This window comes from Halictus rubicundus, chromosome 3, assembly GCF_050948215.1.
Source record: "Halictus rubicundus isolate RS-2024b chromosome 3, iyHalRubi1_principal, whole genome shotgun sequence".
Classification (NCBI taxonomy): domain Eukaryota; kingdom Metazoa; phylum Arthropoda; class Insecta; order Hymenoptera; family Halictidae; genus Halictus; species Halictus rubicundus.
In genome coordinates this window covers 20,538,547-20,564,184 of record NC_135151.1, presented here as the reverse complement: position 1 = coordinate 20,564,184, position 25,638 = coordinate 20,538,547, and the positions used below count along the sequence as shown (strand labels likewise).

General features: G+C 42.0%; 1 protein-coding gene across 1 annotated transcript in view; it reads left to right on the top strand.

Moving 5' to 3' along the window:
• LOC143352924 (cell adhesion molecule Dscam2) overlaps positions 1–25,638 on the top strand; it is a 332,337-nt gene that overhangs the window by 55,485 nt on the left and 251,214 nt on the right. Inside the window, exon 2 of the mRNA XM_076785960.1 lies at positions 4,991–5,083. Coding sequence (XP_076642075.1) covers positions 5,026–5,083 — 58 coding nt within the window. The 5' untranslated portion in view covers positions 4,991–5,025. The remainder of the gene's footprint in view (positions 1–4,990; positions 5,084–25,638) is intronic.

Sequence of the window (25,638 nt, the reverse complement as noted above, 5' to 3'; positions counted from 1 at the left end):
AGAGAAAGGCTTAAAATCGCTCAACTTTACACACGTATAACTTTTGACCCAGCGAATTCCTAACATTACAACTTGGATTTTTGGAATCTTCTCGTCAAAATCTACAGGATTGTATAAAGAATAGTTAAAAAATTCTGGTTTGTCAAGGTGAAGTTAAGCGAAAATTTTATTTTTTGCGTAGAATCACCTTTCCGTGTATACCACCAGTTCCTAATCATCCTGTATGCTATGAATGTTTAGTGCTCGGTGGTTCTAGCATAATATTTACCTGTGACAAAGGCTTAAAATCGCTCAATAACCTTCGAACCGGTGAATTCCTAACGTTAAAACTCGGATTTTTGGAGTCACCTCGGTAAAATCTACAGAATCATATAAAAAAGATAGAACAATTTCTGTGTCGCCAAGATGAAGTTAAAAATAAATCGAAAGGAGGAATAACGTATTTTCGACGCCCCGTGCACGATTCTGTTTTCTGTGGACAACGTGCAAATCTTTGCCACGGTCCGAGGAACAGCGACAGGGGATATCGTAATACTAATTAACGGGGCTTCGAGTGTATTTTGCTTTGGTGCGTGGAAAGACCGTTGTACCGTAGGTATGGACTGTTCTCTCATTAATACGGAAATTGTATTTGCAATAGTAAAATACAGTTGAGCAAACACAGCTGCGTTACACTGCGTTCGCCCCGGCGTAGTTTAATAACGCCGGAGGCAGCTTACTCTCGGTCTCTTTACATCTCACTAATTAGTAAATATGTTGCATATTTACTGTGCTCGGGTTTTAGAAGGTACGGAATATTCGCCGAAGAGTTCCGGGCCATTCGGGCGCGGATCGTTTTTTATGTGCTCGCGGATCTGCGCACTTCGTGGTCTCGTTACGATTCGTTCTTTCTATCGAAAAATACTGGCCGGAGATACAAAATATTTCTATCGAGAAATTCTTGCGGCAAAAGGGGGAACGAATGTTCGTCTCCCCGCTTTTAACGAAGACCGGAACGTTATTACGGTTACATCGTTAACCGATATTGTTATAAATATTCCCACCGTCGACACGCACGGAAGCATCGACGAGGCGCGCAAATATTTCGTGTTGAATCGCGGCGCATCGCGGAGTATCGCAGTTTGCATACAATTAGCTTGCACAAATAAAGTAAACTGTCTACGTTTCATTTCCGGCAAAGGCCGGCTGTTTGCTCGATGTTTTTCATCCCTTTCCTCATTCTGTACAGGGTGTCCGGTAACTGATGATGATCCGGGATGATTCTACATCAAACAATAAGTCGAAAATGTGGAATAACATTTTTTCGTACGAGGCTTTATTCTCAAGAAAATCGACTTCGAAAACCCTTGAAGGTCGCGCGCTTAGCATTCGCAAGTAGATCCGGTCGGTCATGCGCCAGACGATTTCTATTCAATAGCTAGCGTGTTCGTCGAGTTTTCAAACTCGATTTTCTCGAAAACAAAGTCTCTTGTGAACAAATTTTCGACTTATTTTTTTCTTGTTGAACCATCCCCTTCTGCCCCTTCGCCCCCTGAGTTCTGTGCGCACAGGATTCGAAGAAAATGTCGGGAGATTCGAAACACGGCCTTCGCTTTCGGATGACATTGAACAGATCGTTAACAATAAAAGATCATAAGATTTCTTCGAGGGCGAGTAGCCATTCGGCGTGACGAGCGCCTGGAAAATCGAGGCGAGAAGAAATGTTCAATATTCTCGGTGACGTTGGGAAAAAGTAGCGCGGCTGCGTGCGCAATGAACGGCCGTACCAATAAATAGGATACAACCCGGGAATCGTGTTGATATTCTCTTTGCGAGAACGTCGATTCCTTTTGCACAACCCCGAACGAAATTTATCCTTCGTCGCTTTGGCATGCCCGTTTCACGGACGCATACATCGACCGAATATGTCGTTGCAGAAAAACGCAAGCGCTCGAGTATAGCCTATTCCGTCGGCGTTCACCTACATACAAAATATATCGTACCATCATTAGGTTCTTATTGTTTGAGATAGATTCGACATTGTACGAGTTCCCCAAGTGGCATACAAACTTTATCTGGTAACTCGCAATTTTTTCGTTTTACGACACTGTAGTTTCAAACCTTATAGTTCAGCGATTACAGGGTGTCCCATGTAACGCTTTTCACGATTTTTCAAGTACTTGCGATAATTTGACAAGCGAATATTTTAAACAAAAGTTGATCAGTTTTCGATTCAAGCAGATTGTCATTTTTTGTTGATATTTTCATTCCTTTGCCTTCAAGGTCATCCGAAGGTCATGGTATACTAGGTCGTTGAATGCGTCTTGATACGGGCTATGATACTGTTAAGTCAAAAATACAAAGTGCCATTTAAAAATATGAAGGTGACCTTGACAATACTAAAAAGTAATTTTTTTCGAACTTTCTTTTTATTGCAATGTATAGCCAATCGAAAACTGATCAACTTTTGTTTAAAATATTTATTTGTCAGATTACCGCAGGTACTTGAAAAATTGTGAAAAGTGTTATGTGGGACACCCTGTATATTTATGCTTCAAATGTAAATTAATTTACAATTATAGGAGATAGTTTCTAACAATTTTGCTGCCTGTTAACAAGACCGTGCAAACATTTTAGAGACAAATAGAAAGTAGGTGTATAACGTGATGTGTATAACGCAATATTTAATTGCAAAAGTTAAAATTTATTATGGGTTTGTCGCTCAATGAAATTTAACAAATATTTCATAAAAATCACAGAAACTGGAAGGAAATTTATAACACCTTTCATTGTTCAGTACTATGCAGATCTCATGTATGTACCCATAAATAATTTACACACACACATATATGTAATAAGCTGTTTCATTTTTTCTTATTATTCAATATGATCTGTTAATAATATTGAAACCAAGACCTCCACAGACCCAATTTCAGCAAACACTCAGAATACTTGAAAATTGGAACATGCGATAGTTACGTCATGACTTAACGTCATCGGGAAACTGAACCAAAAATAGGGTTAAATTTCAAAATTTCGTAATGTTTCGTCGTCCTTTGGCAACTTATTGCTACTCCCATTACCATACTAACTCCTCTGAGCCACATAGGGGATACGTCCTTTCATGCTAATACTACTTAAAATTTAAGTCTACCGTTAGATCAGTAGTATAGGTCGACGTATTCCTCCTCTGCGGCTCGAGCGGCCGCACAGTGTTTTAAACCAGCTATCTGGTCGCAGCAAATTCGAAACTTTCTTAATTTTCCAGGTTTTCAAGTACTTAAATTCCTAATAGTCTTTAATTAGATTGCTGTAAGAGAATTTGTTTAAACAGAATAATATGTAGACAAAAGTTGAAAGTTTCTAGGCGTCTTAAGGGAAATTCAGGCAAGGAAGGTGTTTTTGTTTAGCTTGCTTTACCAATTTTTTTTATAAAAACTTGGTAATAGTTATGAACATAATTATTGACATTAGTATGTTAACATAAAATTGATTCCTGTTGGTATATTAGTCTGTTTTTGGAGAATGATTGCAAATGGTTTTGTTGGAAAATAATTCAATTTCTTGCCAATAAAACACAGCTGAAAATTAGTTGTAAATAAAGAATACGTTGAATAGTTGCCATGATTTCCTCTCACCAGAGACTTTTGTTTAGTATGTCACGGCCGGTACTAAAAAAAGGAAAAATCTTGAAAGTTAAAAACCTGGTGGCGTTTTGAATATAAAATTCTGATCCTTCTCCATATTTTTGTCGCTAAGAGTCTGTAAAAATGAGGAAAAATATATTTTTGCATGACTGCAACGACGACAATTATATCACGTGCCGACGACATTCGAAAAACTCGACTTCAATCGCTGCAGTAGTTTTTCAGATGTCGTGGCAACCATTTCGAAAAACACGGTCCTAATTAAACACTACAACGAATTCCACTACAAACCACAACCATGGCCGCTTTTGGATAAAACACGTCGAGCACCGTTCACTATCAAGATCGTCTCTGTCGATCTTCGGGGATCCGTCGACTCGTCCCGTAATTTCGATTTCGAATTAAAGCTGACAATTTCTATAGAAGAAGCAATCATGATGTGATACGCGAACGAAGAGTCCACGGATATATCTGTTGCATCGGCAGCATGTAATGGAAATGCATCTGCTGCTGCTCGTTACTATCACGAACGATTTCCCAATGCCTGATATTGTGCCTTGTGCAAAATCATTTGTACCAGCGGTTTCCATCGAAATCCGTAATATCGGTTATTAGTTAAGTGCGCGCGCGCTCGACTGATTTTCAACGCACATTCTTCTCGAAAACTAAGCGTTCCCACGCAATTTACTCAGTCAATAGAATGTCCTTGAACCCATTTATTCCCTAGTAAATCTGGATCGAAAATTAATTAGTTTACAAGTTACTAATTTCCTCCCGAAATCCTCTATACCATCGAACGCTGTTCCCGTTCCCGCGAAAAAATGGCGGACATAGAGTAGGAAAACAAAGGATCGAAGAATTTATCCGCTGGTGGGTACGCGTCGCGTGTTTTATGATTATGCGCGTGACGTGCGCCGTCTGGGAGGACTTTCATTGAGCGGACAAATCCTAGGCAGGGAATCGAGAGGGGAAAAAAAAATTGTCGATGCGAAGTAGGGGGGTTCGGGCTTGAAACGAGGGGTGGCACACGGGGGTGGTGCACGAGGGGTAGGCGAAGGGCGACGGTGAAGAGTATGGGTCGGGGAGGGGGTGAGTGGGTGTAGGAACGGGCAGTCTGCCAGAAAGGACGGGGCAAAAGGTGGGATGAGGTCCGATCGTGGGCATGCAATGAAAGAGAGTAACAGGGAGGGAAAGTCGCGGTGCCTAGCCCGGCGAGGGAGACAAAGGTCTGCGGGGGTGTAGGCTGCGCACAGGGGAGGAAGGGTTCGGCGGAGAGAAAGGCTGGCTAGAGAGTTGGCTGGGATACGCGGATAGCGGATTGGGATGGATGGGTTGATTGATTGGGCACGCTTGTATTGTTTCAGGAGGAAGCTGAATCGACGTAACGGTCTACGCCAGGATGGCCAGTTGGCCGCTGAGACTCGTATTCCTGTCCAGCGCCCTCATCCTTGTCCGCGGTAAGTAAGAACACAAATCGGGCCGGTTCTGCCGTGGAAATAATTCCACCCCAACCAACCCCTAACCCTCCCCCGCCGGTCGTTTCCGCCGGCCATTTCGGCGACCGTCGGCTCAGGGCAATACCGAAACCCAGGGCTGCGGAGGGTGGAAGTGTGTTTAGCCGGGTAAATATTTGCGTGGCTAAACGCGACGCTGGAAAATGAGACAAGCGCCGCGCGTCTGCTTCGAGTGGAAAGTGTTTCCACTTTCTTTTCTTTTTTTTTTTTTTCGTTTTGCTCTTTTTCGCGTTGCGAGCAAAACGACTTCCGTCCGAGGGAAACTACTTTCTGTCCGCCCTTCGAGAGATTTGATTTCCCTGTTCCCCGGAAGACCGCGGCAACGGCCCGGTGGATTGTCAACAGGATTTTCGAAATTGTCGTCGGTAGCTGGCCGCGAAAGTATGCGAACTGTAAATAGAATGTTTGATATTGCTTTCTCTCGAACAGCGTCGGCTCTGTTCGCGGCCCGAAGTGTCCGCTGATTGATTTTCTGCCACTCCACCAGCCGCTCACCGTTGCTCACCACGTGACGAAAGTACCAACGGTATCCGGGTACATTGTGGATGGCACCTTCACTTATTCCGGATCCCATTATCCCCGCCGCTTTACGAGTAATTTGCGAGCGAATTCGTTTACAGCTTTTCTGGGGGAAATCGTCTCACAAGCCCCACCGATTAATAATAACTTTCTTCTGCTTCTTCTTCGAGCCACGAGCTCCAAAGTCTAACTCGAAATGGCACTACTTCGACAGCATTCATTTTTGTCCGCCACCAGCGTCACATACAGGGTGTTCGTTTGAAAAATTCCCAGCCGAATATCTCGAAAAGTATGAAAGATATTAAAAAAGTATTTCGAGGATTTCGAGGGGCAAAGAGGGTGGCGTTTTCAAGGTCAACTTTGTTTTATCAAATGGAAGCCTACATTTCTTATTATATATTATTGTTCAGAAAACAACGGAGAACATTTTGAAAATTTGTTATAGTTATAAAGAAATTAGAAACTTTCTCGCAGTATAAGTATGACACGCTCTACCTAAATATCTCCGAAACTAGTCCGCGGATGAAAAAAGGTATCCTGCGAAAATTGCTGGTATTTTTACGTACAATAAGATCCCGTAACAAGAAATATAGCTTTCCATTTGAAAAAGCGAAGTTGACCTTCAAATGACCTTGAGAACGCCACCCAAATAAAAAACCGGTACTGCCCCCCTTTCATACTTTCCGAGATATTCGGCTGGAAAGTTTTCAAACGAACCCCCCTGTATGTACGGCGATTTTACAACGTATATTGCACAAAGGAAACCAAATGGATTTTGTGCATGTCGTTATTTATAACTGGGCTGCGGATGTTTATGCAATTCGCAATTTTTGTCAACGTATTTCAAGAAAGTGGTGGTCAACTGAAATTTCATTCTCAGTGGTGGTAGCCATTGTGGATCTGAAATAGATCAAAATCGTATTAAATTCTGCAAAAACTTTATACTCTGGCATTTTTTGAAAATTTTCAGAAGCGGCAAATGCATGAAGATCCGCAGTCTATTTATAGCACGCTGTTCGCATAATTTTTCTGCGACAATATCTCTTCCCATATTTTACAATAGGGCACATTGCATTTTATAAAATATTATACACAGGTTATTTTGTCAAAATGCTGTTAAATAATTCCATAGCACCGGTCACCGATGACCCCCACGGTGTCCAACGTGTAAACAGCGGTGTTCCAATCATTCGATTGGACTCGAAGAGAATTTTTCCCGAGATTATGCTAATACGACCCGATAAACGGTCCCCGAGAATTTTTCCCGAAACAACTTGCAGTCAATAGCCGGCGGCGCTATGGATTCGCATAAAGTTAGCACCGGTTCCGTTTGAATGCTGAACTCGAGGAAGAACGGAAACTTTTCTGCTCGAGTTCTCCAAAGTAATTTCGCCCGACGGTCATAGTATAACTGACGCGGTGGTGCCTCTTCCATTGGTCGGAAGCGGTGTATTTATTGCGCTACCATAAACGTCCCCGGGGGTATTAAATTGTCGACAAATTCGCGGAATTTTGCTCGATGACGACACGACATTGTCCAAAAAACCTGCGGACGATGTTCATTGCTGTTTGCCTATCTGGCATTCGCAAGAAACGCGAACGACGCGCTCCTTCTAATTAAATGCTTCAAGTTCCAAGCGGAATGACGTACATTTCCGAGTCCAGTTCCGAATTGTTCGCGAACTTGTGCGAAATATTCCGTGCGCGAATAACGTTCGACGTCCTCCTTCGAATGGTCGCACAAAAGTTTTTAATCGTCCTGCAGGATCGTTTCTGTTCTTTCTTCTCGTGATAATACGACGGCCTTTCTTTTTTAGGATGATCGTTGTCTATGTGTACGCGCCGCGCGTATTCTCGGTTCCCCTCTATTTCCCGCCAATCGAGGCAGAAAACACGGCGCACGGTCTCCATGGAAATTCTAGCTCGCATCCTCGTGAAATCGGCTCGGGAAGCATCGAATTCGTGTTACCCGAGCCGCGAAGTCCGTCTTTCAACAGGCTCAGCTCTGTCGGCAACGTTTAGGGGAGAAAAGAACGTGCACATTGCCGTTCACAAGTATTCGACAACCTGATCTAATTTAATCAACAGCCATTCATCATCAGTATCCATACTTATTATACAGCGTGTTCAGTCTATCACGTTTTCCTTGCAAACAATCCGTATTAACCCTTTGCTCTCGAAGCTGTTTTAACTCCAAAACGAAAGGTTTCTTCCGACCTAGAATATTTCCCTTCTATATATTATTTTTTCATGTTTGCATAAGAAAATGGTGCAATTTACTCGTATATATTTTTAGTAATTTATTGAATAGAAACAAATTTAATAATGTAGAAAGTATTTTGAGTGATACAGCTATTTTTAGTGACGTCTTACAGTCGCCATTTGAGTGCTAAGGGTTGAAAGGATTAACGAGGAAAACGTAACACTGTTTTTTTGTAAGCAAGGTAATGGCAAAGGTAATTTTGTATGTTTGCACTGCTTTTTTAGAAATAAAAATGACCTTCAATTTTCTTCCACTTCTGACCTTGTATGACCTTGAGTGGATTTGTCTCGATATACGCTTTGAAATGATATGAAAAATGAGTAGCATTCCATTGCAGAGATTTAAAGTCTCCTTTATTCCTAAAAAAACTAGTGCAAACACAAAAGAATACACATAGGCTTACAGAGATATGGATTGATTAATTTCTCAAGGAATTCTTTATTCTGAATAAATTTTTGAAAGCAATATGAAATAGCATTGGGTGATCGCGATAAAATGGGTGAAAAGAGCGTTCATGTAAAAAATATCAATATGTAGAATCGAGGGACAAATATTATGTAAATGTGACGTTGAGATACTGGAAACCAGCGATCCCCTGATTTCTTGATATTTTTCGTTTCTCGAGAACCGAGATAATATTTCCCGAGAATTCTCGAGGAAGAATATGATCGTGTTCGTATCTGAAATATTAATTTTATTTGGCCACAGTTATTGGAACCTTAAGGCATCCGCAATGCATTTTGATTATTCACCGTTTAATATACCTCTCCTCTGGTAACCTGGTAAACGACTTGAAACAATTCGTGAATTCTTCAGGGTAGAAGTGTTCCAAATAAAATTTGCAATCGTTTCGTTGTTACTTTGCTGTTTCATCGAGATATAAAGGTGTCACGCCTAGTACAACAAATTTTGAAATATTTGTCAGAGTCAATAGAGCGCACAAAACGTCATTCGCGAAGGATTAACACGTTGATCGCCACGTCGATCATGTGAACGCGTGTGACACAATTCGACTTCGGTCCATTTTTGGAAATGAATTTTTGTGGCAGTATAGTCGTCTAAAACCAAATTTTATTAGGACTTGGGTGATCTAAAGTTGAACTATAAACTTGAAATATACAATATTGGTTTTATTAACTTAGTTTTATTTTAGGAGGTTTTTCGGAGTGGTGATGTGGCAATTAACGTGCTAATCTAATTACGACTGGGTACTCTTTCGTACTATACCTTGGAAATCCTTGAAAAAATCGAAATACAGTATATTCACCGGAATCTATCAGTAATTTTTTCGTTTCCCCTATTTTATTATAATTTAAGAAGAACTCTTCAGCACAGATTTAGGACCAGTATTATCTTATTATCGACACGTATTATGTTAGCAAACACCGTTCACTGATTTGCAGTACCATATTTGCTATGGTACCGAAATCAGAGCAATTACCAGCACGTTTGCGATAGTATACTATACGTTATGTTTGCGAGTGGAAAATAATACGATATTACAAACCACAATAGCTTGCATAGCTTATACATACAATGTTGTGATGTCAATACTAATCGGTATCCTTCCTAGGAAAACTGAAAAAAACACCCCTTTATTTATTTTGGTTTCGGTAGTACATTTCACTGGCAAATATTGTTTATCACATTTATTCCGTCCTGAGATTATGTTCCCCATAACATTCAAATTTTTAACTAACTCACTAAAACCTTCTTTTATTTGTTCCCATATACAGGGTGTCCCACATAACACTTTTCACGATTTTTCAAGTACTTGGGCGAATGAGACAAACAAATATTTTAAACAAAAGTTGATCAGTTTTCAATTGGGTGTCATAGACATTCAGACTGTCATTTCATGTTGAAATTTTCATTTCTTTGCCTTCAAGGTCATCCGAAGGTCATGGTATAATAGGCCGTTGAATTCGCCTTGATACGGGCTATAATACTGTTAAGTCGAGAATACAAAGTGTCGTTTAAAAAAATGAAGGTGACCTTGACAATACTAAAAAAATTTTTTCTCGAACTTCTTTTTATTGCAATGTATAACCAATCGAAAACTGATCAAGTTTTGTTGAAAATATTTGTTTGTCGGATCATCGCAAGTACCTGAAAAATCGTGAAAAGTGTTACGTGGCACAGCCTGTAAATATAAAAACATTTCAAAATTCTTACATGGATAAATTATTTAAAACCTCGCTAGCCAAGAGTTAAACAATGAATTGTAAAATCCACAAACAGCTGTTAACCTTGACTAGTTGAAGTCATATTCCAAGCAAGCACTCCCAAAGGTAGCTTTGCAAATATACTCTTTTATTCCAGTAAAAGAATAATATCAGAATCAGATTGTACGAGTTAAAGAACCCTTAAAAATTAATTTCAGAGCCCTACTCCTTCTACTCCCCCCCCAACTCCCCCTACTCCCAACTTCTTTCGGTATATATTATTAAAAAAAATGGCTACAAACTTTGACAGATAAATTCATGTTATTTTTACAAAGTAGTGTAAAATAGTCATTTCTAGTGCGCCGTAAACCTAGTGTTAAAACCGCCGTCTTTGTAATAAATACTGGGTAATTAAGTTGTCGACCGATTTTATGATTCCGGCATACTGTGCGACGTGCATGCTATGTAGATAGAGGCCGGTTTGGGGGTGTGAGCCGTCGCGAGGAAGAAAATAGTGGAGAAAGACCGTGGAGTGATTTGGAAGGTAGTCGCCGGTTTTAGGGGTTGATGGTGGGAACGGGTGCGACGGGAGAAGAGGGTAGTGCCCGGGCCAAAGCGAGAGGGAGCGGTGTGGCATGAACGAGAAGGGGGCAAAGGCAAAAGAAGGATGGGTGGCGAAGTCGGAGGCGAAGTCGGAGGGATGGCTGGGGTATGCGACAGTGGTGTTAGTAGCGGCGATAGTGGCTTAAACGAGGGAGGAGGGACGGGGGTGGTTTCTTAAAGATGTGAGTCGGGGCGGCACTTGTTGCTTGGAAAAGGAGTGCGGACGATGCCAAGGAAGGAAGGAAGGAACAGGCGTGTGCAGGCTTCCTGGCAGCGTGCTGAGAGTGGTAAGGGGATGAAGAGGGTGGGGGAGATTCTTCCCCGGGCCTGGAACGGGGGACGAAGAAAAACGACCTGAGGGGCAGAGAAGGAGATTTGACGGCGGCGAGAGTTGCCCGCCCCGCCGGTGGTAAGGTGAGGAAAAGATACGGGGGCGCAGGGGGTGGAGGCACGACTGGGGAATCGAATTGATTCCCTTTTACGGGCTCGCGTTACTTTTCTTCACCGTCTTGCCGGTCTTGCCTCTTGACCAGGCTTCTTCTGCTCACCGTGTTATTTATTTATCAGCTTTTGCACGTAGCTTTCCTCATCCTCCCCGTAAAAGACTCCACGATGCTACTATCCCATCGAAACCTCTCCGCTATCTCTTTCCAGGTTTTTCCCACCCCCTCTCTTTTCTCCACCCCCTTCTGTCGCGACTCCACCTTTGCTATCCGCCTCTTCCCCGTGTCGCTCTATGTACCAGATTCCTTCGACCGTTTCGCTTTCTTCTCGTTGTTCGACGCTGAAAGGCGGCTCTTTCACAACCGCGCGAGGAATCGACACTCGCCAATTGCAACCGGAATACGGGCGGAGGGGAGGGGGAAGGGTTTATTGGGATTCTTTGCGGAGTACGGTCCTCCGAGGTGTCCTCGAACCGCTGCTTCTGACGATTCTAGCTTGACACGAAACCTACCACGGTCAAAATGACCGGTTTTATGTTCTACAATTATTATTGAAACTGTAAAAATTCATTTATGGAAAGCTTCTTGTCCAAGCATTTATTATATTGAAAATTACAGACAATCTCAGTAGATTTAGGGTTGCCATTTTTATTTAACTGATGCTGTTAACGCTTGGCAGGTCCAGCGTTAAATATCGTATATGGGGTGGGGGTGAGAGAGGAGATGACAGGTTGACTTTTCCTGCTGGGAAAAAATTAGAGACAAAAATTATAGAATTGTAGAATCAAATAATAAATTAGTAGAATTATATATAATATATAGAATTATATATATAGAATTATATAGAATTATATATATAGAATTGTATAGAATTATATATATAGAATTGTATAGAATTATATATATATATATATATATATATATATATATATATATATATAGAATTGTATAGAATTATATATATATATATATATATAGAATTGTATAGAATTATATAGAATTATATAGAATTATAGAATCATTATAGATATATAGAATCGTCTAGATATAGATTCATTATAGAATTATATAATTATTATACAGCACCAAACTTGACCACCTTAAACATATCGCTTACTTTGTAAGATATAAAAAATGTCAGGGGGAGAAAATATTCTGTTCGAAGACGCCAATACGGTGATGGGCCGAATTTTTCTCTCAAGGTCATTTTTTCCGGGATTTCAAGGTCATCGTATTTTTTTTAACGGGACTGCATATTCTCACTACACAACAGTCTTACAGCTTATAAAAAAACGAATCCAACGAGGTGCAATATGTTGACCTTCGCGTGACCTTCAGCGAGGAAATTATGAAATGTTTGTAACTTCAGTACGGCGTTCGGGGACGGTAAATTATAAACCTAAATGATCGTAGTGATTAATTTTATTCTTTTTTAAATCTTAGAAGACCTTGCGATGACCTTCGTTCCCATGGTCCAAATTTCCATCTGTTCGGGACGATAACTTCCTCCCGTGGCGTTCTATCGTATCTCTAGAAAAAATAAAAGATTCGAATAAAAGTCGAGGGGGATTGTTGGGAAAGTCGATACACTCGCGGTCAGTTGATCTCCGACAGTCCCCGGAACGAGACGCAATCGAGTAACTGTGACACGTCAAAAATGGCCGGATCGACAAAACAATGCCGGTACTATTGTCATGTCGTGTGTCCGTGCACGAGGTGTTAGACGGCTTAGGAAGTTCGAGAGGAGAAAAATGGCGCACTCAAGTTTATTAGCTGCGATACAGAAACAGTGGAAACAGTTTTCCCGCTTGCCCCCCGCCCCCAACCACCGCCCCTAACCGCGTCCTCACCCCCTTGGGTCTATATAGGTGGCAGTTCATTGAACCAGCCGGTTGAGAGAATTCAGCACGTTACTTATTTATCAGCGTCTACACGTACACGGGGCCGAGCGGAGCGGAGCCGAGCGGAGCGGAGCCGAGCCACTTTCGTGTAAAGAACCACGCGACTATCACCCCTTGGGAGAAAGGCACTTTCCACGCGAGCAGATAGAACCGGGCCGGGCTCGGATTGGATTGGTGCCTCGGCGAAAAACTTATTGAGATTCCTTGCGGATATAACGGGGTTTCCCAGGGCTGCTTTTATCAGCAGCCTCCACGCGAATTGATCGATACCCACGGACCGCCGCCATATTAGCCGGGAGAATCGAAATTGCGCGTATAATTCCGCCCCGGACTCGAACTTCCTCTCTTTGGTCCGGAGGGGAAGATTAAACGCGGAAAGAGTCGGTGCGGGCCTCCGCTTGTATCCGGCGTCCGGGTCGCGTCGACTCGTCGGCGAACAAACGAATACTAACCAATAACCTAGATCAGGAAGATTGCGAACCCGTTTCGTCGCCGCTGTAAAATAAAATCTTTCCCGTACACGACTCGGAAATTCTTTTACAGAACCGAGCTACGCGACGAGTCCGCTTTATGTTGCTCTCTAAAATTTTATCGCCGAATCTGATATCGATGGCTCGCTCGGCCCTCCCCATTGGCCGCCGGCGGCTTTTATCCGACACGATACATCGGCGAATCCGTCTTCCGCGCGGAGCCATTTTTTATCGGCGTCCACGGGCCTGCACGCCTTCGATTGAATTCCGGTCTGACGGATCGGCCGCGTCGCCGATTCTTCCTGAATAAAGGTCACACAAAACAGGCAAGATCGGCAAGACAGGCAAGAAGACAGCAAGTCGCCCATAAAGACTGAGCGTATCCGAAAGTGTCGAAAATCTGGAAGCAATAAGACGTTAAAAGTTATGGCCCCAACGACGCACAGTGGTCCCACACAGGTTTCCCATTTTGGAAAACGTGGCCAAAATCTAAAATATGAACATTCAGCTGGGTAAGTTTTAAGTATGGGGTTGGTTACTCGAAGAGTGTTTCTAAGTGGGGGTATACAGAAAAGAGGTCGTTTTTTTTATAGCTGACCGACAGTCACAGTCCGAATTTCGAGTTCATTAGACCATACCTTTTTAAGCTTGTGAAGCACATTGCGAATTTTAAGTGTACAGTGTACACATTCTGTTGTTTTTAGGGCCAAATGTTCATTGTTAACTGATAACTATGTATGCAAAGAGAGAGTAAAAGTGAAGGCATAAATTTTTAAGATGTAGAGTAAAAGTTGCAAGTCTCGCACGGTCTATCGCTAAAACTTGTTGGAGCTTCTAGTATATAGTATTATATAGTATATAGTAACTATCTTGCAATTCTAAAAAAAAATTAGCTGTCCCTAGGTGCCTCTGTGGTCGTAGCATTGTTTTTTGTAACGCAGAGTAGGTATTTTCTGTGCTTTCCTTGCATTTCTTGTCAAACTGTGAGAGATACGCACCGAGTCTTTCTGTAAAATTTAACCCTTAGCACTCGAATGGCGACTATAAGGCGTCACTAAAAATTGCGATGTCATTATTCAAAATATATTTTACGTTATTAAATTTGTTAGTATTTAATAAATTACTAAATATTTCAGTATGGTACGAGTAAATTCCACCATTTTCGTATATACAATATGAAAAAAAATATATATATATAGAAGGGAAATATTTTAGGTCGGAAGAAATGTTTCGTTTTGGAGTTAAAATAACTTCGAGTGCAAAGGGTTAAACAGATTTTGAATAGAATGTCAATTTTTTTATAAAGAATCATATATCCGACATTTTTCTCCATTTTCCAAACACGAACGCTGTTTTTATACCGTCTGTTCATTTGAAATCTTTCCAGCCGAATATCTCGAAAAGCATGAAAGATATTAAAAAAGTGTAAAACACGTGTCCAAGGCAGTATCAGTTTTTTATTTGGATGGCGTTTTCAAGGTCATTCGAAGGTCAACTTTGTTTCTTCAAATGGAAACCTATATTTTTGATCATGGGATCTTATTGTACGTAAAAAAAAACCATCTTCAATTCTTTCTTCTTTTGGAACTATGAAGTCCGAATAGAATACCTACTTTATACAATACAAAGGGTAGAGTTTGCTATCCGGAGAATTAGTCTTTCCCCTCGTTCAAGGCAATATGACACAGCGAATTTTCTAATTTCAAGTCCAGGTTCTTGATCATCGACCCCAATAACGGCCTAATACCAATTTTCAAGCAGAACCAATAATTTTTGAATGTATATGTCCGCCATATTGTTTTCTCTAATTTCAAGTTCAAGCAGAACCAATAAATTTTTAATGTATATGTCCGCCATTTCGTTTTTTCCAATTTCAAGTTCAGATTCGTGGCCTAATACCAACTTTCAAGCAGAACCAATAATTTTTTAATGTATATGTCCGCCATATTGTTTTCTCTAATTTCAAGTTCAAGCAGAACCAATAAATTTTTAATGTATATGCCCGCCATTTCGTTTTTTCTAATTTCAAGTTCAGATTCGTGGCCTAATACCAACTTTCAAGCAGAACCAATAATTTTTGAATGTATATGTCCGCCATATTGTTTTCTCTAATTTCAAGTTCAAGCAGAACTAATAATTTTTTAATGTATATGCCCGCCATTTCGTTTCTTCTAATTTCAAGTTCAGATTCGTGGCCTAATACCAACTTTCAAGTAGAACCAATAATTTTTTAATGTATATGTCCGCCATATTGTTTTCTCTAATTTCAAGTTCAAGCAGAACCAATAAATTTTTAATGTATATGTCCGCCATATTGTTTTTTCTAATTTCAAGTTCAGATTCGTGGCCTAATACCAACTTTCAAGCAGAACCAATAATTTTTGAATGTATATGTCCGCCATATTGTTTTCTCTAATTTCAAGTTCAAGCAGAACCAATAATTTTTTAATGTATATGCCCGCCATTTCGTTTCTTCTAATTTCAAGTTCACATTCGTGGCCTAATACCAACTTTCAAGCAGAACCAATAATTTTTTAATGTATATGTCCGCCATATTGTTTTCTCTAATTTCAAGTTCAAGCAGAACCAATAAATTGTTAATGTATATGTCCGCCATTTTGTTTTTTCTAATTTCAAGTTCAGATTCGTGGCCTAATACCAACTTTCAAGCAGAACCAATAATTTTTGAATGTATATGTCCGCCATATTGTTTTCTCTAATTTCAAGTTCAAGCAGAACTAATAATTTTTTAATGTATATGCCCGCCATTTCGTTTCTTCTAATTTCAAGTTCACATTCGTGGCCTAATACCAACTTTCAAGTAGAACCAATAATTTTTTAATGTATATGTCCGCCATATTGTTTTCTCTAATTTCAAGTTCAAGCAGAACCAATAAATTTTTAATGTATATGTCCGCCATATTGTTTTTTCTAATTTCAAGTTCAGATTCGTGGCCTAATACCAACTTTCAAGCAGAACCAATAATTTTTGAATGTATATGTCCGCCATATTGTTTTCTCTAATTTCAAGTTCAAGCAGAACCAATAATTTTTCAATGTATATGTCCGCCATTTCGTTTTTTCTAATTTCAAGTTCAGATTCGTGATCAGCGAGCCCAAAAACGGCCTAACACCAATTTTCAGAAGCAGAACCAATAATTCGTTAATAAATTGTGAGGTTTTGACCACGTTTTGGCGATTTGGGACCACTGTGCGACGTGGGAAATGATTTCTGGCACGAAGACCATTCTCCTGCAAATTTCTAACCCTTGTTCTTGAATCTTGGCGACCAAACAACTTCGGCATGTTGCTTGTCTTGTGCGCGGCGACCTTCAGGGTAACGCGAGGTGCTCGCGAGAGAAATTTGCTACGGTGACGTTTTATCGATCCGGAGATTATGGCCGCGCCGGAGGCCGGTCGAAGATATTGTAACCGGCGAGCCGGTAATTGGGGCTGGGCCCAGTGTTCGACCAATCGAGCCAGCCCCGCGCTGGAAACTCTCCAACATCATTTCGAATGTCCACATTCGGGCGCGGGATTCGATTGGATCGGTTTTTCCGGAAATTTAACTGAGCGTATGATTCCGAGAACTTCCGGCAGAGTTGCTCCAGTGTCGTCGACGGTGTCGGTCGAACGGCGAGGATCGGCGAGGATCGGCGCGGCGTTCTGGTATCGGTCGCTTTATAAAATAAAATGTAATTTTCCACGGACAAAACGCTGAATCGGATAGAAAACTCGTCGGATTTCCGGCGGCGGACTCGCCGGTGCGAAGAGATTCCGTTAGCCGTTACTACGGTCCGGCTCGTAAGTTCTCCACGAATTTATCGAACGGTTAATTGAAATGAAGCGGCTAATCCGCTTCTGCCGGCGATCTTTCTCTTCCTTTGCCTTTATCTCTCTCTCTCTCTCTCTTTCTTTCCCGCTCGCTCGGTGGCTGGTTCACTCGATTTTCTCTTTTTAACGGCGACGAAAGAAGAAGAATCCGCCTTTATCGGGTTGCGAACCTTCGACCGGTCGGAAAGTTTCATAAAAGAATTCAAATTAGTCGATCCTCGGAATTTAACTATCCCATTCGAGGTTCTCCCTGATGAAATTTTCGCCCGGGGAGTATTGAACTCGCTTCCTCCGCGCGATCCCCGGGTCAGTATGTGCCTTATTTTTACACTATCGATTCCCTTCGTCTCTTTGATGCTGGATCCTGCATTATTCAACGGTCTTCCGGTCGTCGGTGCCATTCTGGCTACGCTCGTATACGGGACATTACGATCCACGGTTAATCCCGTCCTCGTTCACGAGGACGAGCACGGATTCGTACGATTGTGCCGACGCTAATTATTTGGTCGGTCGACGCGCATTGGCGCGCGCGCGTATTACTCGACGACGACGACGACGACGTCGTCGTCTGGAAAATCTTTTTCCCCGAGTAATCCGGTCTATTCGGCCGAAAGAGGATTTTGTTGGCTGCCCTTTTCAGATGGCAGCCAACGGGGGATCAGGCGCAGCGCTGCGCTATAGTGCTCGGCGTCGGGGAGGGGATGCGAATTATGTTGGCCGAAGCGCAACTGAATTATGCATCGCGACCGCAATTGTTGAATATTCGTATTACCTGCCACCGCCGTTGCCGTGACGATTTTAATTAACCGGGGACCGGCTCGCGATCGAAACAAGGGATCCCATTCGATTAACACTCGTCGGGGTGGGGGAAAAAAAAAAAAAAAAAATAAAAAATCTCACGCGCCAGCGTAACCTGGCCACTCTACTCGCCACTTCATTCCTCGCTCGTTCGCGTCCAAGCACTAAACAAACACATTTGCGAGAGCGCGGAGTGTTTCTGATGGACAGCGGCCCGAAGAGAAGAGGCGCACGAGGGCCAGGGACCAGGAAATGGTACGAAAAGTTATGGAATACGTTTTCAACGCGCAGCGCGACGCGACGCGACGCGACGCGACGCGACGCGGCGTCTGTTTGCTTTGTCAGAGCGTGGCCCTGTTCCGCGCGAACCATTTGCGAGACGGGTCTAAGCGTCGGTGAAAATGGCAACTGCAGGACATTTCATTAGGGGGGGGGGGGGGAAAATGAAACGCTCCGTGACGTAACTTCGAGGGTAACTTTCCGCGTCGGAAAAGTTTGGTAACCGGCGTTGCACGCGTTCTCTCTTTTGCGCAGCTGTCTCTGCTGCCGGCGATGATACCTTTTTATTTTTCTACAGTTTCACGATCGCCCGGACGAATTTCTGTTTTTTCTTTCTGTGGTAAACTTTGGTACCTTTTTTACCGTTTTCTATCTGATAATTCGTGTGGTGTCGAAGGAGGATCGAAAAGTTCGAAGCGGTGGATCGGCAGCGATGAATACGTAGAATATAGTAATCTCGGAATTATTACCGCGGTGGATTAACTAAGAATTTGCGAATCCAGTTGATCTAGAAATGAATCTAGCATTTTGATACCGGAAAATAAACCTGGAAGTATGAATAAACCATTTATAATTGAAATAGGGTTTTTTGTTTAACGTTCTTCTTATTTCTTTCTTATTACTTGTAATTTGTGAAGATTTCGTGGTACAGTCTTATTACTAGACTGCGGATTGTATGCATTTATGACAACAATTAGTGATTTTAAATAGCAAAAATATTAGAAAAATTGAGACATGCTATTATATTATTTTCAATCTGCTAATCGTAAGAAGAAAGAAAATAAATTTTCATTTCACTACAGTTCGTTACAATTCAGGTAAAAAATTCTTATTTTCAATAAAGATCCGCAGTATACTTATTACATACAGTGGATCCGAAAAATATTCCAACGAAACAATACCGATTCGAGAAAAATCGGCAATATTTAAATTGAACTTTTTGTTCGAAAATTGAAATTGTTCGCGTTAACACTAAACCTACCGAGCTTTAAAAGTAACTAATACGTGTTGTCTTATAAAAATAACCAGATTGAATTTATTTGGAGTTTGAGCGATTCGTATTATAATAAATACTTACATTTCCCACGAAAGCGTCTTTATAATTCCAGTAATTGTAAAATAAAAAATCTGGAACCGGTCATTTTGGCCGGCGGTGGTAGGTTTAGTGTTAATGAAACTGTCATAAAAATTGGAGTCCTGGAGCCTCCTCTTTACAACAGCTCCATACAAATTGATGCACGACCTTTCTCTTTACTGGTAATTCACTACCCACATTATTTATTCAACAAAAACACCACAAAAACTCCGTTCAATTTCTCCGCCTCACAGTGGTCTGGAGCCATCGTTTGCCTTTGCATACTCGGAGTCGTTCCGTCAGCTTATAAGGCTTGGATCAACACTCGTTTTAAATGTCTAATTATCGACTGGCCAGAGCAAACGCGAAATCAAAGTTTCTGCGAGGGAGAGGTCGGAGAAGCTTTTTCTCCGAGGATCGTTGCGAAGGGGTAGCTACCCCTTGGTGGTGGGCAACAGAGAGACAGAGTAATAGAGAGAGAGAGAGAGAGAGAGAGAGAGAGAAGGAGAGAGAGAAAGAATGGTAGAGAGAAAGAAAGACAGAGGAAAAGAGCTGCTCGTAGATTCGAGCCGCGACAAGGTAGGTTCGCAGCGTCTCGGAACCGGGCCGGGGTCGTTCTCTTTCACGTAAAGTGTTAAATAAACAAATTTAAGCGGCGCCGTGTGTCCGAGTAGAGCGGGATGGGGGGGGCGAAAGAAACGAGGGGAGCGTGCCAGTATCAACACGGCGTGGGCGGACCTGCGGAGTCGGCGCAGATGGCCCGGTGTCGTCGCGATCTCCTTGTTCAAGTGTCGCAGACATTTAACGAAAGGTGCCGGTGAAAGAGGCGGCGATAAACGGGCGAGACGGAGCGGGACGAAGCGGGCTGAAGCGGGTCGGGCCGCGCGCCGCGCCGGCTGCGACTGCTAACGAAAAGAGTGCGTATAACGGCTGTCTCGATTGCACGAGAGCAGTCCTTTCTCCTCTCGGCGCATACATTTTGCTCCCACCTACACACGTGCGTATGCACACACACGCGCGGGCGCGCACACGGCCGCTTCTCTCGCACCACTTTTCCGTCAATTGACAAAGGCTGGCAAGTTCGTGCGGGACGCTAAAAGGGATTCACAATATTCTCATTTATTTTAATTCCCCCGGCGGCACTCAAAGGACTCGCACCGCCCCCGCGGCTTATCGTTTACCCCGCCGGCGGCGCGGAAAAATTTTTCATCAATTTTCATATATTAGAGCGCAGTGCCAGATTCACGCGTCCGATCCAATTCGGTTTGAATCATTGTTTAACGCCGCTGTTCCCGGCGCGCGCCAAAGGAATTTAATGGAATGATTTTTAATGGCGCACGTGCGCACGCAATCGCTGCTGTCGCAATAACGCGCTCGGTGGGTCATTGGGTGACGCTCTTATTTGCCGGGTAATCCACTGTTGAACTCTCTGTGGATGCACCGTGCTAAATGCATAAAAGGCATTTCATTACGCGCGGGTATTCGTTCCGATGGCAAAATCGGAAAGCGAGGGATGCGGGAGTACGTCGGAAATACAAAATTAAATTTTTCGTCCGACGTCCCCTTTTCGGAAATGTCAGATTTCGAGAGCCGTTGAGTATGCGTTTGCTAGTACAGGAATCAGCTGAAGCGACTGTTCATCACCTGCTGATTCCACTTTTCGTAAATATTAGGGCACGCGAACTAGATTAGTTTTCAAAATTGCATCTCATAAAAGGAATGAGTGGTTGTAAATGGCAATTGTACAGAGTGTGGCCGGACGGGGGGTGCAACCGCGCAGGGGATGATTCTACATGTAAAGACGTGTCTAAAAGAAAGAATAACATTTTTTCGTTCGACACCTCGTTTTTGAGAAAATCGAGTTGGAAAATGCAGCGAATACACGTGCTATTAGATAGGAATCGTCTGGCGCGTCTGACCATGGCCGGCCAATACTACTTCCTCCGTATACTAAAGCACGCGAGCCCGATCGATCTTCAAACTCGATTTCCTCGAAAACCGGGCGTCAAATGAAGAAATGTTATTCCTTTTTCTCGACTTATTTTTACATGTAGAACCATCTCCTGCCCGGTTATGCCAGCCGTCCAGCCACACACTGTACAGTAGACGGTGGATGTATATGAGGTATAAAAATTTTCTGGGTGAAATAGAGATTTATTTTCTTTCTTGATATGTTCAATAGGTTGGAAATAATGTAACGGTGTTTTTAAATTCTTTTAATTTGTTACTGTTTTAAATTAGACCCGGTTTAAATTACCGGTTACAGATTTTTGATTTCACAATTATTGGAATTATAACGACTTCTTTATTCAAGCACGTATTGTGATAAAAATCGCACAAAATCGAAATAAATCAAATTTAATTTATTTTTATAAGACAATGCGTGCCAGTCAATTTTAATGCTCGGTAGCTTTCGTGTTAAAGTAACATCGGTCACGCGTTGGAACGAATGTCATATTTTAACGCGACGGAGCAAGGCCGCATGTTGCAAAAACCACTTCGGAAGTGGTTTTCAAATTAAAACGGAGAGTTATTCTTCATCCGGTCTATTCACCGGATGCAGCACCTTCCGACTACGACCTTTTCGATCGATGGAACGGGGATTTCGAGGGAAAACTTTTAGAAACTCGTGAAAAGGTGGGGAAAATTGGATCGGCGAGTATTTCGAATCAAAACTGCGAATCCAGCGTGTCCCAGAAAAATGTGACTAGATAATACACGCGGGCGACAGTTGTCATAATTAACAGAGAATTTTTAAACTGAATACTGCAGTACAAATTTTTTAACAAAAAAATCCATTGAACTTTCTTAGCAATCTAATACATATAAATAGATAAAACTGGTTATGGTAAATTTGCTCAGGCCAATTCTGTATTTTTGTTTATAACTTTTTAATAAAGCGTCAAGCAACCTATGTTAATTCACATAACAGTTTTTTTTTATTTAGATCCATAGAATACACAAGCAGAGTGTTACACTTCAAACCTGGGACACCCTGTAAATCAATTAAAAAACTTAGTAACTATAAACTCCAATATTAACGGCGAAAAAGTGACTCGTGGAATTACGTACTACGCATAATTGCAATATTTAATAGCGAGATTATTAGCGGGTTGGTAGCACAAAGCGCGACGCGTTCAAAAGTTTCAGAGAGATATTAGAAGTTCTTGATCATTGTGAAAGTGGATTTACAATCTGATTTATATCCGCCCGAGTTCGCGGACTGGATTTTTTTCCTCAAATGACTCGAACTGGGGCTTGAAAATTACTTAAACTCTTTAACTTTCGTACTTTAGAAGTTCCCGCGCACCGCAATCGGAATCTCGGAAGTATCACTAAACTCTCGGAAAAGCATCGATATTTGTCGGTACATAATAGCTGTCATAAACTTTGCAAAATATCGGCGCCATTCAACTGCACTCTGGATTCATCAACAATTACCCTGCTCACTCTGTGAATCATTATTTACCGTACATCTTCATTGTTTCCCTCACAAAGACATTACTCAAGCGACAGAATTCGATTTCGTGGTGCTTCTAGTTCGACATCAAATTCCGTAATCAAATATTTACGAGCTGGAGCGATGAAAACAACGTTCAAAGTTGATTTTATATCGAATACCTCGGGCACAATTCAAATTAATAATCTGTATTTTTAATTCTGCAGGCGCATGGAAACCAAACAGCATGAAACGAAAAATTTTGCAAAAATACGTACCGAATATTGCCGTTCTTTTATTAAAACATTTACTTGGGGATTACAGATTTTTAGAATTTTCAGAACGCTAGTTGATTTCCGGCTTCTGTCAGAAAGTTTGGATTTTTTATATGGACTGCAAAATTCTAACAATTTCATTTTGACTCAAACATTTTCCTCCAACTGTTTCTAAAAAGCAACGAAATTCTGCTGAACACTTTTGTTTCAGTTTTCACCTCACTGGCAACTCGTACCGAATTTACCGTCCATTTGCATTGTCTCACTGTTACAGTGGATGTTTCGCGAAAGCGTACAACAAGACGTGCTATGCAAAATGTATAACTTCCGAAACAGTCGAAAGTATTAAGAGGGCTATTATTTCGTCCGTGGACTGTGCCATACCCGAGACCCTTTGCTCGTTAACTGATCCGGCCGTCGTTAAGCTCGAAACGGAAACAATCGAATGACGCAATTACTTCCATCGTAGCGGAGGTTTTGCTGGCGCGGCGGCGCGCGCAAAAAGCGGCGGGCAGGAATCCGCGACATTTGTTTCGGCACGCGTTATTTCTTCGTTCCAGTAATTTGCAACGTTAACTCGCGGCCGTGGCGGCGGTGGTGGTGGTGGTAACCTGCGAAACGTCGACGATTTTTACCTCGGGGTGTTTTTCAAATAACTCGGCTCATTTAAACCGTGCCGCAAAGGGTTGGCGCGATAGGGTGTCGCAGGGAGGCGCAGGGCGGCGTGCGCGTACGTTGTTTATAAATTTCTTTTTTGGCCGTGATCGCGCGCGGTTCCCGTGCAACCGTTCCTCCCTGCGCTATAGTTCTGCTCCGCCACTCCCCTGCGCATTATTCTTTCACAAGCGAGAGTCGAGATCGCTTTGGCACGCTACGCGGGTTTCGCGCGGCGCGTTTTCATAAGCACGCTGGTTAAATTTTCAGCCGGCGGCGCGACCGGACGCAAACGAAACGCGTTAAATCGCGGATTACACGAACAACAACGTGTCGAAAATTCGCTATCCGGAACGTCGAGGCCCGCCACGGCCCGCCGCCATCTCGCGATCTCCTATAACGCCGGATCGCCCGACGTCTCTGGCGTTCTTCATTAAAGCAATTAAATTTAAGCGCGTTGCAATTTTGAAAATTCATCAACGCCGCCCGCGCGCTATTCGCCGCGTTTAAACTACTCGAGGCCGGGGCTGTAATTAAAAACGCATAGGTAAGTGAAAAGAGAATGAATTCCAGTTGCCCGGACCGCGGCAGGGGGAAGAATGCGTCCCTGCGGATCGCTGAGTTTGACACGGGTTTCGTTTAACGCAATTTTTGTATACCAAATTGGATTGCTATTCATAACCGCTGCTAGGTGTGGCATTACAATTAAAAGACTCCAAAGGTGGTTATAAATTCGCAGTTGCACCAATTTAGTTGTTCCGAGAATTTTTTATTGAAGTCAAACGGTGTACGATTTTTCCGTGAATATAATCTAATGCTCAGGATTTGAAACAGAGTTGATATTAAATAACAAATGAAGCTATACCGTATGCGAAAAACGCGCAGGAGGTTTTCTAATTGCCTTGCGATCGCAAAATCAATAAACTAAACTGCTATTGGTCGTCAGAGACCCAATGAAAACCAACTAAGGAATAATGTCCCTTTGGGTCATATGGTGTCAAAATTTTGTTATTTCTTAGTAATATTTATAAGCTTAATTTTGTGCTGCTGTATTACAATCTCATAGAGTTCCAAATCTGCGCAGTGGATTTAATTTTTGTGAAAAGAATACTGTACTTTCGCTTAACAAATGCGTATTAAAGTAAATGCAGCTCGTCCCTTTATCTTCGTATTTGTTTTTTTTTATTATCAATGTGAAATTGTCATAAAAACAGTTTGTTTATGTCGGCATGTTGTTTATAAAAGTATGTGTAAATACGCTTTGCATCGATCATTTAAAAACTCAATTGAAAACAACGTGTTTCATTCAGTACATGCGCATGTTACATTCAGGTTGTAGAACTCGATGCTTCAGTGAAAAAAGTTTTTCAATACCTCCGTTTTGTATACACCGTTTCAGTTAAAAGTTTTGTTAAACATTTTAATCGAGTCCGAAGTTCAGAACTAACTTTTTCCAAAAAATTGTAAATCCGACACTACTGCAGGTGTCAGTACGGCGACGATCATTCATTTTATACGTGGAAGTTTGCAGCTCGATTAACACGTTCCGTGCCGCGTGTATCGCCGATGGCACACGCATTCAAACCATATACTTTCATAGTTTATGGCCAACCTCCTCGCGGCTCCGCTCATTGGACGATGTCTGAGTACATACAAATATGGCGGCGCCCTTACCTGTCAGAAACGCTTAAAATCGCTCAACTTTACACATATAACTTTTGAACCAGTGAATACCTATCATTAAAACGTAGATCATTAGAATATTGTCGACAAAATCTAC